At 45.0% G+C, this 18,421-nt stretch overlaps 1 protein-coding gene across 3 annotated transcripts in view; it reads right to left on the reverse strand.

Moving 5' to 3' along the window:
* The window catches only part of LOC136441643 (uncharacterized), a 28,494-nt gene that overhangs the window by 4,662 nt on the left and 5,411 nt on the right, over nucleotides 1-18,421 (reverse strand). For 2 of the 3 annotated variants that reach the window (XM_066438049.1, XM_066438048.1), the window contains exons 9-27: nucleotides 18,044-18,153; nucleotides 17,422-17,489; nucleotides 17,070-17,203; nucleotides 16,536-16,639; nucleotides 16,319-16,392; nucleotides 15,846-16,059; nucleotides 15,432-15,495; nucleotides 14,875-14,928; nucleotides 13,429-13,619; nucleotides 12,083-12,227; nucleotides 11,569-11,691; nucleotides 10,735-10,875; nucleotides 10,386-10,495; nucleotides 5,714-5,930; nucleotides 5,116-5,256; nucleotides 1,840-4,791; nucleotides 1,308-1,436; nucleotides 790-905; nucleotides 145-358 (exon numbers count right to left, since the gene is read on the reverse strand). In XM_066438049.1, the coding sequence (XP_066294146.1) occupies nucleotides 145-358; nucleotides 790-905; nucleotides 1,308-1,436; nucleotides 1,840-4,791; nucleotides 5,116-5,256; nucleotides 5,714-5,930; nucleotides 10,386-10,495; nucleotides 10,735-10,875; nucleotides 11,569-11,691; nucleotides 12,083-12,227; nucleotides 13,429-13,619; nucleotides 14,875-14,928; nucleotides 15,432-15,495; nucleotides 15,846-16,059; nucleotides 16,319-16,392; nucleotides 16,536-16,639; nucleotides 17,070-17,203; nucleotides 17,422-17,489; nucleotides 18,044-18,153 (5,301 nt within the window). The remainder of the gene's footprint in view (nucleotides 1-144; nucleotides 359-789; nucleotides 906-1,307; nucleotides 1,437-1,839; nucleotides 4,792-5,115; nucleotides 5,257-5,713; nucleotides 5,931-10,385; nucleotides 10,496-10,734; nucleotides 10,876-11,568; nucleotides 11,692-12,082; nucleotides 12,228-13,428; nucleotides 13,620-14,874; nucleotides 14,929-15,431; nucleotides 15,496-15,845; nucleotides 16,060-16,318; nucleotides 16,393-16,535; nucleotides 16,640-17,069; nucleotides 17,204-17,421; nucleotides 17,490-18,043; nucleotides 18,154-18,421) is intronic. The other variant, XM_066438050.1, reaches the window with a different exon arrangement.

Raw genomic sequence — 18,421 nt, forward strand, 5'->3', positions numbered from 1 at the left:
CTGTTGATGCATCAGATCTCCGGTTGGGCATGCAACTCAGCCTGTTTTTCCAATGATTTCAAACTTAAAGCATTTGGCCATTTGAACAGATACAAATATAACTTTTCACATGATTTCTCAAAGAATACATAGAATTTGACGTACGTTTCGCTGTTACTGATGTAAAGTTTGAATTCGCCGGATCAGCGTTGATTTGATCGTTTAGACCCTGCTGGACCTGCGCACTGGACAGCGGTTTTCCTGCCAAGATGACGTCATTATTGGCGATGAGGCTCCCACTCCGGAAATTGTTGAATGACGTGGCAACTTTGTCAACATCCGGGACATTGCTCACCCAGTTGTCTACCAGGTCCTCGAACTGCATGGAAAACAAGTAGAAACTCTCCTTATTAACATTACATGTATTTTCAGATGATACTATTACAAAATAATATACATTGTTTACAAGATGCATTCTCTGCGTTATATCGGTTTAAGGGAAAGGTCTGCAAGTGACAGTAGAGCTACATTTGTATCATCTCCTCTTGTAAACGAACATAATTCATACAAAACTTACGAAACGTAACATCAAATAACAGCAATTAGATGGTACAGCTATTAAGAAAAGGCTAGAATCATCTAATATTGCGCAGGGTTAATCCTGTCTTGCTTATAGACCGTGTGTCATACGCTAATGTTGGAAATAGAATCATATGACGTTTTGACTGATTGTTGCTGATACATGCACCATTTATGGAGAAAAGGAAAAAATGATCTAAAAATGATCTCGAAAGCTATTGTTGAACGTACCTCGTCGATATGCCTTTTCCTCTCTGCCTGGAAGCCGTCACTATTTTCATCATGTTCGGCCGGATCATAATCAAAACTATCTTTGTAGGTGAGGTCGATGTTATGCCTGCTGGTTGCTATTAAATGTAATAGAAAAACACTTGAAGATTGGGCATTTCTATTTTGCACACGAAAGAAAATATAGTGCTTGGTAGTTGCCATCAATTGAAATAGATGGCGGTAGGTTCAAAGCAGTCTGACGAGTTTTAGATTAAGAGTCAAATTTGACTCCCAAACACACCCTGACCACTACTGACTTACTCCCAACCACCAGCAAACCACCAACACATTCCAGACCTCCCGTCCACAACCCAATGTTTTGAAAATGTCAAAACATTCGGCTGGTGCAGCCGAACACCAGCCGACCGCACCGAACACCAGCCCACCACAGCCGACCTAGCTCCCGAACCACAACCAACCATGGTTGGGGGAATGTCGGGAGGCCATGTTCGGCTATGTGTACCCGGGGCTTAACGTACCTGTACAGTTGTCCGCTGCTCCCCACCTCATGAAAGTAGGAAGACAGACGCAGTCAAAACTGCCCTCTCTGTTCTTGCAGCGCTCGTTCGGACCCGTGCAGGCGGAGGTGGTGGAGCATTCGTTAACATCTAATGAATAAAACAACAGGAAACATCATCAAAAGTGTATTTCCAATGGCATGGCAATGACAGACTTTAGCCCCTGAGACGGTCATAAGCGCCCTCTGGTAGAACATGCAAACCTGCATTGCAGACATGCACACACAATACTTGGGGTAAAGCTATTAAGCACTAGGGCTGGGTTTACACACACGTTTTCGGAGTCGACTCCAAGTCGCTGAGTCCAGTCGATTTGGAGTCGACTTAGCCTAATTAGAATCTCTGAGTCGACACAAAATCGCGTGTATAAACCGGGCCTAGGTCCTAAAATGAATGGACAAACATGATAAGATAAGTTTGTAAATTGCTGCGATATCGTCACATTTAGTAAAACTTATCGATTCGAATCGTTGACAATAGCTCATGAACTCACCCCTGCACGTAAAACCGTCTCCTTGGAAGCCTGAGTTACAGACACACTGTGGTATGCCACCTATGAGGAGGCAGGAGGCCAGCACCCCACAGATAGGAGTACAGACGGTTGGGGTAGAGACGGTAGCCGCTGGCGTTGAAACCTGTGGAACCGAAGGCGCAGCTGAAGACATCATAGGAGCAGCTGAAGACATCATAGGCGCAGTTGAAGACATCACAGGAGCAGCTGAAGACGTCACAGGAGCAGCTGAAGACATCACAGGAGCAGCTGAAGACACCACCGGAGCAGTTGAAGACATCACAGGAGCAGTTGAAGACATCACAGGAGCAGCTGAAGACATCACAGGAGCAACTGAAGACACCACAGGAGCAGCTGAAGACATCACAGGAGCAGCTGAAGACATCACAGGAGCAGCTGATGGCGTCACCGGAGCAGCTGAAGGCGTTACTGAAGGCAGTGCTGTGATGGGCGCCGATGTAGTTGGTACCGCGGTTGCTGCAGATGAGACAGGAGGTAGTGGAGACGCTGGGAGACTTGGTGTAGGTACCGCCGTTGCAGGAGAAACAGGTACAGTCAGGGAAGGCGTAGGTACGAACGTGGCCAGAGACTCCGGAATGGTCGGTGAGACGTCCGGTGGCAATGTGGCTAGAGACGCCGGAATAGTCGGTGAGACGTCCGGTGTCAATGTGGCTAGAGACGCCGGAATAGTCGGTGAGACGGTCGATGCCAATGTTGCTAGAGACTCCGGAATAGTCGGTGAGACGGCCGGTGGCAATGTGGCCAGAGACTCTGGAATAGTCGGTGACACCGTCGGTGCCAATGTTGCTAGAGAGTCCGGAATAATCGGTGAGATGGTCGGTGCCAATGTAGCCAGAGACTCCGGAATAGTCGGTGAGACGGTCGGTGCCAATGTCACCAAAGACACCGGAATTGTTGGTGAGACGGTTGGTACTAATGTTGCCAGAGACGCCGGAATTGTCGGTGAGACGGTCGGTGCCAGCGTCGCCAGAGACTCCGGAATAGTCGGTGAGACGGTCGGTGCCAATGTTGCTAGAGACTCCGGAATAGTCGGTGAGACGGTCGGTGCTAATGTCGCCAGAGACTCCGGAATAGTCGGTGAGATGGTTGGTGCCAATGTTGCTAGAGACTCCGGAATAATCGGTGAGATGGTCGGTGCCAATGTTGCTAGAGACTCCGGAAGAGTCGGTGAGACGGTCGGTGACAATGTGGCCAAAGACTTCGGAATAGTCGGTGAGGCGGTCGGTGCCAATGTCGCCAAAGACACCGGAATTGTTGTTGAGACGGTCGGTGCCAATGTCGCCAGAGATTCCGGGATGGTCTGCGAGATGGTCGGTGCCAATGTAGCTAGAGACTCCGGAATAGTCGGTGAGACGGTTGGTGCCAATGTTGCCAGAGACTCCGGAATAATTGGTGAGACGGTTGGTGCTAATGTCGCCAGAGACTCCGGAATAGTCGGTGAGACGGTCGGTGCCAATGTTGCCAAAGACTCCGGAATAGTCGGTGAGACGGTCGGTGCCAATGTCGCCAAAGACACCGGAATCGTTGGTGAGACGGTCGGTGCCAATGTCGCCAGGGATTCCGGGATGGTCTGCGAGATGGTCGGTGCCAATGTAGCTCGAGACTCCGGAATAATTGGTGAGACGGTTGGTGCTAATGTCGCCAGAGACTCCGGAATAGTCGGTGAGACGGTCGGTGCCAATGTTGCTAGAGACTCCGGAATAGTCGGTGAGATGGTCGGTGCCAATGTTGCCAGAGACTCCGGAATAGTCGGTGAGACGGCCGGTGCCAATGTCACCAAAGACTCCGGAATAGTCGGTGAGACGGTCGGTGCCAGCGTCGCTAGAGACTCCGGAATAGTTAGTGAGACGGTTGGTGCAAGTGTTGCCAAAGACTGTGGAAGAGTTGGTGAGACGGTTGATGCCAATGTTGCTAAAGATTCCGGAATAGTTGGTGAAACAGTCGGTGCCAATGTTGCCAGAGACTCCGGAATAGTCGGTGAGACGGTTGGTGCCAATGTAGCCAGAGACTCCGGAAGAGTCGGTGAGATGGTCGGTGCCAATGTTGCTAGAGAATCCGGAAGAGTCGGTGAAATGGTCGGTGCCAATGTTGCTAGAGAATCCGGAAGAGTCGGTGATACGGTCGGTGCCAATGTTGCCAGAGACTCCGGAATAGTCGGTGAGACGGTTGGTGCCAATGTTGCCAGAGAATCCGGAATAGTCGGTGAGACGGTCGGTGCCAATGTTGCCAGAGACTCCGGAATAGTCGGTGAGACGGTCGGTGCCAATGTGGCTAGAGACTCCGGAATAGTCGGTGAGACGGTCGGTGCCAATGTTGCTGGAGACTCCGGAATAGTCGGTGAGACGGTCGGTGCCAATGTTGCTAGAGACTCCGGAATAGTTGGTGACACCGTCGGTGCCAATGTAGCTAGAGACTCCGGAATAGTCGGTGAGACTGTTGGTGCCAATGTTGCTAGAGACTCCGGAATAGTCGGTGAGACGGTTGGTGCCAATGTTGCTAGAGACTCCGGAATAGTTGGTGACACCGTCGGTACCAATGTTGCTAGAGACTCCGGAATAGTCGGTGAGACGGTCGGTGCCAATGTTGCTAGAGACTCCGGAATAGTCGGTGAGACGGTCGGTGCCAATGTTGCTAGAGACTCCGGAACAGTTGGTAACACCGTCGGTGCCAATGTTACTAGAGACTCCGGAATAGTCGGTGAGACGGTCGGTGCCAATGTGGCTAAAGACTCCGGAATAGTCGGTGAGACGGTCGGTGACAATGTTGCTAGAGACTCCGGAATAGTTGGTGAAACAGTCGGCGCTAATGTTGCCAGAGATACCGGAAGGGTCGGTTGAAGCGAGCTGGGTAAAATCACACTTAGGGTCGTGGGAGGTGGTAAGGACGGCGTTGGTGTTGGTGTCGGTGGTGACTCTATGGATTGAAGATATAAACAGATTATAATGATATCACAATCCGTTTTTCGCCCTTATCTATCAATTGAACATATTAATCAGCAAGGTAGAAGCGCGGAGCAACCAAAATAGTGTGGTAGGTATATGTACATGCAATATGCACATTTTGTCTTTGATGTTGCGGAATAAATAGACATTGTCTCGACAAAGTTTTGAAGTTTTGAAAGTAAAAAAAAATCCGGTAATCTAGTCCTTTTTGAAGATCTTCAACCGAAAATTGAAAGATGACGTAAACATTTTGCTCATTCATTTAAATTTGCCATGACGTGTTTCAAGGCCTTACCGCATGTTCTACCGGGATCGTCCACGGGGTCTTGGTCGATATAGCCGGGCAGACATGCGCAGCTGAAGCTCCCAACCGTGTTGTTGCAGGTAGCAAACGCCGAACAGTCGTTGGTGGTCTCGTTAGCGCACTCGTTGAAATCTTTGGAAAAACGCACACATTTTCGAAACAGGTTACCTTAGCTTTGTATAGATATGTGTTCAGTGTACTTAATAATTATCAGTTCATCAATTGCCTGTTCTCCTTTAGTCCTACATGCTTGTACTTACAACCTGTCTTACAATATGAATAAAGCTTAAGCTGTCAAGGAGACTCAATATCGCTTTAACGCTATATACAGTACTTGAAACAATAACGGAATCTGGCTCGTTGCGAAATGCGTTGAATTGACCGATTTCCGTCATCATCAATATCAAATGGACGACCTTTATTGCACATTTTGATACACTGGGCTAAGTACAGGTCATAACAAAACATATTGAAAGTTACTAGATACGAAATAGATAAACATCACTTAATAGATCAGCTTCTCCTCGCTTTTCGAATTCAGTTATAGCAGAAATAAAAGAACAGATGCGTCAGATGACTTGTAACCTACCCGAAACCGTGACGGATCCCGGGTCAATGTTGAGCGGGTTGGACTGGTTCAGCGCCGAGGCCAGAGCGTTCGACAGGGCGTCGGTCAGCGCGTCGTCGGTAATGTTCTGGCCGACCGGCATGTCGATGGCGTAGTTGGCGACGACGCTGCCGGGCGAGAAGCTGATGATGGTGATCCTGATGACGATGATGATCGTGATGCGGAAAAGCTGCGTTATCTGAATGAGAAGGACGACAAACGCCGTTAAAGACTAGTCTCTACTCTCTACTCTACCAGACTAACTACGCCAGCTATAGGGGATTTTGCCAGGGGGGTGGGGGGGTGGCCACCAGAGGGTTCATTTGCAGGCGTATCATCAACCTTACCGTGGACTGACTCTACTGGCCAATTAGTATTTTTTACCGAATTCTACGATCCTTACGCCCGTAGGAAGGCCTGGTGGAGGCTAGTTAAAGACATGGCACACAGCAGGAAAATCGATCGGACGACAAGTCCGCGACCCAGGCTAATTTCCGTCTCTTAAACTGTCGTCGAACCCAAGATGGTCACTTCTGATTTTCGATATTTATGTTTAGCCATACCTAGTATGGCTAAACATATTGTTTTTACTCATGTTTCTTCTTCTTCTTCTTCTCCTCCTGTCAAATCTTCAAATGGATTCATCTCTGTCATTTTTTGACCAAATGACCTGAAATTTGGAACAGAGGTAATGTAGGCAAAAACCAATGTACGTTCTTTTCCTTTTTTTGATATTGACCTTGAAAGTGATTTTATTGAGGTTTTTAGGCTATTTTTAGCATATCTTGGCCTCCTGCGCCCTGGTATTTCAACCGAATGACCTAAAATTTGCTGTATATGTGGCTTGAACAAATATTTAAAGGACTACATTCCCATTTTTGGCACACATATATTCAAAACGATTTATTTTGGGCTTTCTTGACAATATTTGCCACTTCTGTCACTTTCAATACTACATATGACCTAAAGGTAATTGACCCCAAGTGCCTTGCACCTGGCCTTGCATGCCTGTGAGCCTTGCGACCACCTGATTGGTCAATTGGGTTAATCTAATTATCTTGCATTCCTGGCGCAGGTGTGCTAGTATTCATGCCAAATATGGTATGGGAATTCCTAGGACATGTGATTACATGGCTTTGTTCACTCTTTTTTTAACAAAGATACACATCTCCAGTTCCTATGTATTAAACCAAAATAATGTGAAATCTGGTATGTGTCTGCCTTGGTCATGTACACAGGCCCTCATTCAAATGTTTGGCATACAGCCTTTCAAAACGATTTTTTAAACAAAGAATTTTTTCGTTTCGTTATTTTCAACCCAAAGTACATTCAAACAAAGGGGTGTCACATTTTTATATTTCACCCATACGAGTCAATTCCACGTCACCGAGAGGGTGTTTGTTGCCTTTTGTTGTAACATTTTCGAAACCTTTGCAACAACCTAACTGATATGAGTAAATGTTTAGAACAGTTTCGAACCTTTGTTTGACTTTCGAAATATTTTCTACTGCGTTCCAGCATGTTAGAAACATTTAAATCGGCGGGTACAATATTGCTATAAGTTTCGAAACTATCACAATATAGATTCATCTTTTGTTCGTACAGTTTCGAACATTGGTTAAATGAGCCATACGAAAGCAATCTACACGTCCCTGCTAAGTAGCTGATAGCACCTAATGATAGACCAATAAAGACGCCCCACCGCGAGAAGCCTGGCAGGCGATCGTAGGTGTTTTGTTTACTTTCGCGGTATCGAAAATTTCCACGTGAAGAGCGCGGTTGGGTACTCCCAAAATCCTACTACGCCGGACATAAAAGTTTCCATTAAATTTGTTAGAAATCTTGAATAGATCTAGTTTTCTATTGTTAAAAATCCGTTTCAAGGAAACACGACACACACCACGCTATCGGCACGGTACGGGGGTGTCGCCAGCCGAACAAATCCCCCGCCGCTCACGTTAACCCGTACCCGTTGTTTACGTTTGGAACTGAGGTGAGCTGAGAAACACAACGCTCGTTCAAACCTTACTACTAGTACCGTTGACTGTCACGCCCTTCGAAGCGGTAAAACTACAGTCCGAAGATTTCTGTGTGTCCTTCAACAACTACAGATAATCGAAGACTCGTCACGGCATGGCTAGCACAACAAAACAACGAGCGCGCTCAGCTTCTGTACATATCGCCTCGGCAAAGTTTGGCGACAAGCTGGAAGTTTGCTTACGAGGAGGAAAGACCGGACATAAACATTTAACGTGATTATCGGGAAAACACCATGTTCCGTTAAACTGAGTGGTTAAACTGCAGTTTAGGAAATTTTATAGCAGAAAAGAAGTTAAATCAATGATTTTGTGAATGTTTATTTTAGCATTAGTTATTCCAGATATTTTCAAACTCCAAATTCTTCAACACAACACGGGAGATCGTTTCTCCTCAGACTGGCGCGACACTCCTGTCAAAATTGATTGATGATCTCTCTCTGCCGCCGACTTCATACATGATCAAAGGCGGGTGGTAGGCGGTGCGCGGGGAAACTTGAATATATAATGTAGCGAAGTGTTGCACAAGGAATTCTCACGCTGAGGGTTACATGAAATAATGCTTACGAAATAGACCTCTATGAATCGGGCTACATTCAGCAATGGTAGACGGATTCGGGGCATGCCGCGCAAAACACACGGTCTCACTGGGGACAGGCGTTTTGGTCCCGCACGTTGTCGCAGCGGTGCGTCGCCGCTACGCGATCGAAAGCACGCCGCTGTCTGTCTCGGACCAACACGCGTCTCCCGTGATGTGTAGCGTCCACCAGGCATTCCTACATGTCCTACGTACGGGCGTATGGATCGTAGAATTCGGCAAAAAAGGAATGATTAGGCCAGTAGAGTCAGTCCCCGGTAAGGTCAATGATTCGCCCGTTTGCGCTAGCTTGTAACGTTAAATGAATGTACCCTCTTGTGGCCAAACTTCACTGACAAACTTTCTCCCTATTATCATCATGAGCTTGCGTTAGTCTGGTACTAGTGACTATTATGTGCCGGGAATGTTTATCTATCGCACGCCTTGGAAGGAAGTTCAACCATGATAAATGGTCGGCCGTTGCGAAAATTTGGAATCCCATGCTGTTGATTTTCGTGATTGAATCTGTAAGAAAATATATTTTCATGTCGTTCATGTTTTTGGGACGGACGCCGGGACGGGGTGAATTTTTTCTATCATTTTCGTCCCGTTAGTAATGCAAATCGAATCGTGTTGCACACGAGGCAAAACACTAAAAACGTGGGTCTTGTGGAGTGTTTTGGAGCGGGAAAATGCCGGATATTAGCGGTGCCGAACAGTGTACATCGTCGCGCGCGGGTGACGCTCCGTCAAAACAAATCCGCTGGTGGTCTAGCGCGGCCACCGAAAATAGGCAAAAACACACAGGAGGACTTAGCACCTTCGTTTATGGGGGCAATTGTGAAAATCTTTTGTTACAAATTGTTCGAACATTGAAACATTTGGATAGATGGTTTGAAACTGTTCTAAATAAAGAGATTTTTGTGTAGTTACGTTCGAAATGTTTCCAACGTATGTGAAATAAGTTCAAACATGTTATAAGTTTCAATTCTAATTGTTTGAACACTTTAGAACTATTGTGACTTAGACATTCTTTTAATCAAAATAGTTCAAACATATTACAAATATTATATTAAAACCCTCTCGGTGACTTGGAATTGACTCAAATATGTTGTTTTTGGTCATTTCCTTCTTCTCCTGTCAAATCTTCATATGTATACTATGGAAAACTTCATTCTTCCCTGGGGTTGATCTTTTTTAATTCAATTTTGAACTGGGTTGATTATGCGCAAGAGTGTAATTTTCAGCGGATATTTTCCGACTGGTTTACATGGAAATGGCACGGAATATCCCATTCTTGCAAGGGGAGGATTCTTTAATTATTTCTTTCAATTTTGAGCTGGAATGATTATGAAAAAGTCCATTTGTTAGCAGAAGTGTATTTGTTAATCAATAAGTGGATATGGTTGTGGACTGGTCCATATTGTGTTGAGGTGCTACTGGAAGACTCAATTTTGGACTGGGTGATTCATTTTTTTAGTGCAAGTATTTTAGAATGGTCCATTGTTATTTTGGGAGAGTCCATTTTTTGCATGGCGAGAATTATGGCTAAACATGCTGTATTTGCTCGCAAATGTTGCCTTTCTAGTTCGTTTTTCATCTTGTCTTTACTGCCGTACATTTGTTATCGGACTGTTGCTTTATACACGTTTTTTTCTCCTTGTCAACCCTTAAAAGCCATGAAAAGCGACATGGTGACGACCGTTTGAAATGGCGATGGTCGTTTACGTCTGCGAGCTCTAAATGTTATTTTCGGCCGGTGTTCCCCCGAAGGGATAGGTCGACGTTCGCAGTTCATTGAGCTCCAGTACAATGTGGCAGATTTTTAGATTTTTTGGCGAAAATATTCGCGACTCTCGGGCGATTTTTAAATTTGGCGGCGATCGACAAATATACGGCCGAAGCTCGTCGATTGTGTGATATGGGCACTATGGACATTGATTTTGTGTCACATCAAAGGGCATCAGTTTTGGACACATTCAGGTGTAGTTTACCTTCATTACCCTTTGTGTTACCCTAGTAGCATTGATGCATAACTTACCGTCACAGTCACTTGCAGAGAAAGCGTCTGGAACGCAACTGAAGTTGGATTATTCAACGCAGGAGTGAAGGTACCCGGTAAGGTAACGGAGCCCTGGAGTCTATTCGACTCTGGAAGACAAAAAAACGAAATCACATCCTGCCTTTCTACAACATCAGCGGATAGCCAAACCAGTTATCCAACCCTCCAAATATCCTATTATACCATTTCCGCCTTGTATCATGGCGGTACACACCAGGACACACAAGCAAGCAAGCAAACAAACAAACAAACAAATAAACGAACACACCAACTGATTACAATACCCCCGTCTTCACGGAGGTAATAAATGTCCGTGCGTGTTGCTTACTGGTACAGACGCCGTTGTCCATGGTCCACCCCTGCCTGCAGTTGCACTCGTAGCCTCCGGCCGTGTTGGAACACCTCAGGTTGGCGGATCTGTCGCACACGGGGGCGTCCTGCTCCAACCCTTCCGCACACTCGTCGATATCTGCACAAAGGATGTAATATCAATATGTAAATGTGTGAAAATATATGATACATGGCATAACCAAGGCGTGAAAATACTTGCACAGAAAGCTTGACGAGAAAAAGATATCTGTACAAATAATGGGACAACACAAAATTCCGAGAGGTAACGTTACGGGTTTTGCAGGATAGAGGCAAAAACTTCAGAAAGACTGATTGCATGGACATGCAGGACGTTTCCTCGGCTACAGACGCAGAACAGGTAGCGCAGAACAAGTAGATGGTGATGATCAGGTTAATTGGGACAATCGACAGGATCTTAACGTGTTTAAATGTGTGGAAATATATGATAGATTGCATTACGTATGACGTGAAACGAGTTGCACAGAAACTTTGACGAGAAAAATGCTAGAATTGGAAGCTACATTGATGGCAAATGAAAATATGCTGACAAACATCTACTCTAGCCTGGGTGCCATCCAATTGCTACCGGGGCTCCTACACCCGTTTTTTTACGGTAGGGAGTGTAGGTGCCCCGGTAGTAGTCGGATGGCACCCAGTCTACATCTACTCAGCCAATGATATGAATATGATCTATTCCTTGCCAATACGTAAATCGTGCAGAAAGTTTCATTTGAAAATTAAATGAAGAATGTTAAGGGCAATCTTATAGCACACATATTCCTCTGTCTGGGAGGTAATGGAGGAAGCTAACCTTGGCAGTCGTGTCCGTCGTCAGTCGGCGAGCGGTACCCCTGCACACACACGCAGTAGGGAAGCTGCCCGTCCCCGTCGAAACAGTTGGAGTTGGCGCCACAGATACCGGCGCTGCATGGTTCTGTGGGCACAAGACAACGACATGGTTTTCTAACGGGTTTTCTCGGTGTAAGGCCAAGAGACCACTTCTGGGCACTGGGCTAAGTTGGTGGGAGATATAGGTGACTATGCTAGGAGATGGTGGTGAATGTTGGTTTTGAAGGCTTGTGGGTTTTATTTCGGAGAGAAACACTTGCCAGGGAGAGAGTGAACATTTGCTGTATAAGGACTTTGATAGAACCCAGCGGTACGCTTGAAAGCTAAAGATCTTAACGGTGATTGGTTGTTGTCAACTGGACTGTGTTTCAGAGACAAGAAATATATTCTCTTTTTCTACTGCCCATGCGTCCTTTTTCGGGATGAATGGCCCAATACTTCGAACACGTGTGATGTCGTGACAGTATAGTACATACGCAGTGCGCAGTCTTTCTCAGGAATCTCTATGCAGAAGTCGTTGTTGTTCGGCCCGTAGTCGTGGTACGACTCCAGCAGGCTGACCGTCAGGCAGATGTGGGTGTACAGCCGGCACTCTGCCGCGTCTGCAAACGCCACTTGGACCTGGCGACAAAAGGAAACTCATTGGCAAGAACTTGCACCATTGCTTCGATTTGTAGATAGTTTGATGCAAACTGTACAAGCGAGAGGACGGAATATGACGTTTAAATGTGACAGCATTTCAAAAAAGATCATTGGCGTCATAGAAAGATCATTGAGAGATCAATGGAAGACAGTTAACCTTCTCCCTGCTAAGGTAGCCGTTTGTCACAAAATCTGTATTGTTTTTTAGTCATGAAAATACATGAGAAGATTTTAAATCCCGTCTGTAGCTACTTTTACAATCAGGCTAACACGTAGCATTATGTTGCTATGGCGACCGATAACGAAAAATCCATAAAGCCTGCTCGACGGAAGGCCTGGACGGTGCCCCCCAGCTTCGAAACCCAATGAAACGTACACTCGGGCTTCCACAAAGAATTGTCGTAAACATGGCCCGAGGCTGTGCAAGGACTTTCCTGCATAAACTGGACGAAACGAGCCAGGAACGCCGGGGGGACGGGGGGGGGGGGCGCTCCGTCATGACTGACTAAAAAACGACGGGTAAAGAAATGGGGAAAGGTACTCACCGCAAAGGTAATTAGATGCCAGATACCTAAGAAGCAGACGAACCGAGGAAGCGGTAACGACCAGAAGGAAGATGGCCAAAGATCCAAAAAGAGAAATCACGCAGCAAACTTTCTGCAGCTTACTCGCATGGTGTTCAAATGCAAAAGGCGGGGAGAGTCGTGAGAACGTCTGACTCCACATGCAATGTGGCTCTCTGATTGGTCACCGGTCACCTTTCACGTGCCCACCTCGTGGGGCGAGAAGCACGTTGTAACATGTCTACTGGGCCGAAGCAATTTAGCTCTGTTCTTCTCGTACGGAATAAAATCTGTATTTATGGGGTTCAGCAGCAGGGAGAAGGTTAGACAATCTGTCATATTCTTAGTCTCTGACTCTGTAGAATCGCCACTCAAACAGTATTCAATCTGTAAATTCCCCTTAAGTTCGCGGTGATTTATATTCGCGGTAGGGAGAAAATGGAGTGTTCGCAGTGGTTTTAAGTTCGCGGTAGCGCTAAATTCACACACTGTATAGTAATGGAAACACCGGTTTTAAGTTCGCGGTTAAGCGGTCTCCGAGAAAACCGCGAACATGAAAACCACTGCGAAAACAATACGTAGTGCAGAGAAAGTCACGGACAACAGTAGATAGTCACCTGTGGTCCAGAGAACCAGGTCCTCCCTGCGCTTGCCAGCCCGAGCCTCAGCGACACCCTACTGTCAAAGTCCACCGTCACATTGACCTCCTTCATGGCCGTGGCGTCCTCCAGGTTGGCGGAGTTGGTGATGTACGCGCTGAACCCAAAGTTGCCTTCATCACTGGACAGGGGGGCGTCAGCAAGGGAACCTATGGGAAATGTCTCTCAAATCAGGTTGAATGTGTCACGTAGACACACGCCCAATGACGTGTCATTGCATCAATACCATTAATTTGACTTAGATGCCAAATGGTATCATGTGATGTCATTGTTAATGCGTGCTGTTGGTGTGCTTTGATATTCAGTTATTGCCTTGGGTGAATACATGCACGCTAGAGGTGACTATCTTACGGGATGAAGATCTGAATAATCCTGAATGGGAGGGGACGTTCTTTTGCCATGCCTACTAATCTTCAGTCTATGTTACATAACAGCTACTACAGCATTGCTTACTTTTTCACTTACAACGTTAAAAGCCTTGTCAATTTTCTAAACTACGTTTAAAGCAGAGTTGAAAAGAATCCACATGTAGATATAGCTTATAATGGAATATTTTAAACTACCAGTGCTTAGACAGAGACTGATGAAGTGAATGGTGTTCAAGAGATGACATGATCTGAGCGAAACATGACATTCGTAATGAGAACCAACTTCCCTTACACCGAAGAAATTTTAATGCTGTAGGTACAGTTAAATCATGGGGGATGCCTGTATAGGGAAGTGTTTGGAAGCGGCACCTCCTGCGCCATGTTGTATTTCTGGGATTTCTGTAACTACGGGGTGGTGTTAGTGACTATTGCAAAGAAAAGTCTGAACCTAGGAACAGGGTTAGACAATGTGTTGAAGATGATCATGATGAGTTTTTCTTGTGTACATATCATGGTTAGTTTATATTAGTTCATGCCATGGTTATTTTTAGTTCACGTCAAGGTTAGTTTTTGTTAGATCACGCCATGGTTAGTTTTAGTTCGCGAGATGGTTAGTTTTGTTTTTGTTAGATCACGCCATGGTTAGTTTTAGTTCGCGACATGGTTAGTTTTTTCGTTCACGCCATGGCTAGTTAGTTTTGTTTCTAGTTTAGCTCATGGTTAATTTTTTTCAGTTCATGCCATGGTTAGTTTTTTTTAAGTTAATTTTATGGTTAGTTTGATTGTACCGAGACGGCATGGTTAGTTTTTGAGTAAACAATCGAGTTGATTTATGTGCACATGTCAGAGTTGTATAATTATCTTTTTGAGCTCAAGCCATGGTAAGTTTGTGTTTTCCGTTAGTTTTTGTGTACAGGGATATTTTTGTCGTAAACGTAGGAGTTCGTCAAGTGCACGTGAAAGTTAGTTAATGAAAAATATTTGATGTCAAGATGATGAAATGATTTCGTCCTTTCCTGACCACGAGCGTACTTACAATCCACGTAGGTGGAGTTACTGTCCTTGCACGTTTGGCCAGCTGACGGATTGTCTGCAAGTTGTCGTCAATAGGCAGAAAGTTGAAGCAGCGTTAGGTGCACCTCAGGAGCCAGGCAATAGCGCCGGGCAGAAGCACATGGTACAATACAAAGCATCGTCGCACGCATAGCATCAAGAACACAAGAACAGACATTTGTGCATGCATCGTACATCTATAGCAACGATGCGCTAGCATAAGTTGCAACCACTGCAAAGCGCACTGGATAGTCAAGTTGCACTACACTTTTAACAGCTTACTAGAATTTTTGCCAGTTTAAGGATTGATATTTCAGTTGCATATTTAAGTTCCAGTAATCGTCATTGTAGCAATGAAAGTACGCAATGAAAGAAAAAGTTAAGCGAACCATGAAAGGGGGCCTTCGAAACACTGCTGAAAACATTTGTAATTCTAGGGAAGAATGGTATTTCCAAATTTTACACAGAAGGACAATATGGCAACAACTATTGATTTGTTAGGATATGTTTTCCTTTCCATTTGAAGAGACAAGGCGTTACCTGTGCCGTTGTTGGAGACGAAGAACTGCAGAGTGACATCAACAGGGACCGCGGGGGAATATACCTGCAAATTGGTGAGAAGATATCATCATATATCAGTGCTAAACGATATCAATCAATTGGTTCTAATACACTTGTCGATTCCACTAATTTGCATGGTAATGATATTACTCATTTTCGTGCTCTCTTTGTATTTCGGGACCACAGTCGTGAGGTGACCAATGAGAAAGTACAACCTGGAAAACGCACAAAGGTACTCAGCGTAGATAAAAGACGAACAAAAACGTAGAAGGCCTGTCTGTACCGTGTAGGCAATGGTTAGTTTTTGTATTAACAGTTAAGCAGTTTGCAAAACGTAAGTACTATCAAATACCGCTATCAAAATGTAAACAAGAAGAAAAATTCAAATCATACGTGAAGGCTCTCTCGCAGGATCCCCAGGTCGTCCACAAAGATGTCGACGGTCGGGACGTCCCCGAAGGCGCGGATGTCGGCGTTGAAGGAGAGGGAGCCCGCCTCGGCGCCGGGGAACCCGCCCGCCCGGACCTGGGTGAACAGGAAGTCCTGGAGGTCGGCCCGGATGGACCTGGACACGACAATCCTCAGGTACACCACGTACCCGACTCTCCTAGAAGATGGAAGGGGTACGTCAATGAAGGTTAGACATCCAGGTAATAAAAAACGCAAGGTAACAGTTATTCAAGCTTAAGCAACTGGATAAAATTTGGGAAAGGGCAAAGGTAATTTCAAGTTAGTCCAGTTTCAGGGGTTCCTTTCAGTTTGATTCTAGCATGAAAAGTCATCTGTGTTGGTAGAGGTTACCATAAGATAAATTCTAAACCTCAACTTCCACCATGATAAACATGAATTTTCATTGAATTCCTCACCATTTGAAGGCGTTGACGACTTGAGCATAGTAGATCCGGGAATAACTTTCTGAGGAATTCACAAGTGTGTAGAACTGGCGAGAGAAAGTGAGAGACTTGTCATATGACCTATACATTACCTATGGGGTTTGAACATAAAGTTATTTTAACACAGCCAAAGTTTTGTACCTAGTAACGTTTCTACCGAAATAAACTTGAATGAGAATATGCGTTATACCTGTCGTAATATCTCGTTCTGGTAAGCGAAGATGATGTCGATAGGTTGTTCACTCGGAAGTGTGTTCGCCATGAAAACGAAACGGGCATAGAAAGCCTGGAAATCTGTAGGTATGCAAGAAAATAACCTGTTCTTAATTAATGGCAACAAACAAAAGTCTTGACGCTCCTCTGTCCTAAATAAAGAGGAAACAATGTCAGTGTACGGCACACCAAAGTATTGCAAATCAGTAGAGACAGTATGATATTGCAACTAAAGATCTAAACTTTGGTTTGACTAGAATTCTAGAAGTGATTTTTACTACAAGGAAGTGCCTCTATTTATTTATGAATATTTCAGACATCAGTTTAAGGAATTCAAGTATCATGAGTCGTCGTTGAAGGTTAGACATCCGGGTAATAAGATACGCCAAATAGCAGTTACTCAAGCGATTGGAGAGAATATGAAAATTTCCAAATTTTATCCAGTTGCGTATCAGGTATCTTAAGTATCATTTAAAGGAAACAATGGTAAGATGAGGTGTGAAGTTCTGACCTGATGGTACCAGTAGCGATGACGACACGGCGTGGAACTGGGAAGGACCGTTGTTGCTCCACGCCGTTAGGAGCGCCTCCAGCGAATACGCCCCGGACTGCACCGAGAACGCGACTTGGGTGTAACCCGAAGATCTGAGGTACGGGAACATTCAACATGAAGGGTTACACATCATCAAATGTTGGCAATAATACAGGCTACAACACACACTACTCAAAATATTGGCATATTCAAATATTAATCAACCGTCATTTGTGTAATTTTGCTAAATAGTTCACGTGACGCTACCGGAACTACAATTTCACCAAATGTTATTGATACGGGGTATTGCAAAACATTAAATGATACTCACGTGACATTCCGCGTTTGAAGAATGTTGACCGTTTGAAAGCCATCCACGCCCGAAAAAATGTCGCTGAGCTGTAAGATTCATAGATACACACCGAGGCATTAGTGTTTCATAGATCTTAGCCATTTCATTATGAGACATGTATTGTGGGAAAAACACAATATCAATTGAATACAACATTTATTGATCTTTAAAACATTTTGACCAAACTTAGAGACCATACGGAGTTTTAGAATTCTACTCGGTAGTGTGTCCACCTCTTCACAACTTTTGAGGAAAGAGAAACAGCCATGATGTTACATCGAAACATACAAACCCATGCAGTTCTTACCGACACCGCCAGGGACCCCGTATCTTAATCTAGACAGCGGTAGCCGAGACCTACCCACACAAAATAATCACAGAGATCCGATCCTTACATGCTTTACGTCTTTCAGATATAATTCTCATCACCAAACACACGTTCGAAAATATAACCTCCTTGTCAGAGATAACAAGGTGTAGCCTTCCCTAGGGAATGCGTTCGTGGAATTCCCAGAATATTTCCAAACCAACCGTAGTACTATACTAAAGGCTCCGCCCCTGAGGCGTCGCCAAAAATCTAAGTCTATTTCTGGTCACTGACCTGTGTCAGTACCCCTTGCTCCAGCGCCACGTGCGCGACAGAGGTGACGTCATCGAAGCTGCTAACGTACCGCTGAGCCACCTGCAGCCATCCGTACGACAAGACACCGACTGGAACAAGAAATACGTTTTGCTGTTTAGCTGTGTTCTATGATCAAACAAGGCCAATTCAATCTGCAGCAACTCAACTTCAGACAAAGCGCAAATCCTGAAGATCTAGAGATAACTTTTTGTCATAGCAAGGAAACATTTCTAGGGTTATCTATATGTCTAACAGTTTGCCACCATTGTCATTTTCAAAGGATTACAATAATGTTAAAACACAAGTGAAAATTGTCTTCTATCTGTTCTAGAAGCAATCGACACAAAGCAAACATAA

This window comes from Branchiostoma lanceolatum, chromosome 9, assembly GCF_035083965.1.
Source record: "Branchiostoma lanceolatum isolate klBraLanc5 chromosome 9, klBraLanc5.hap2, whole genome shotgun sequence".
NCBI classification, from domain to species: domain Eukaryota; kingdom Metazoa; phylum Chordata; class Leptocardii; order Amphioxiformes; family Branchiostomatidae; genus Branchiostoma; species Branchiostoma lanceolatum.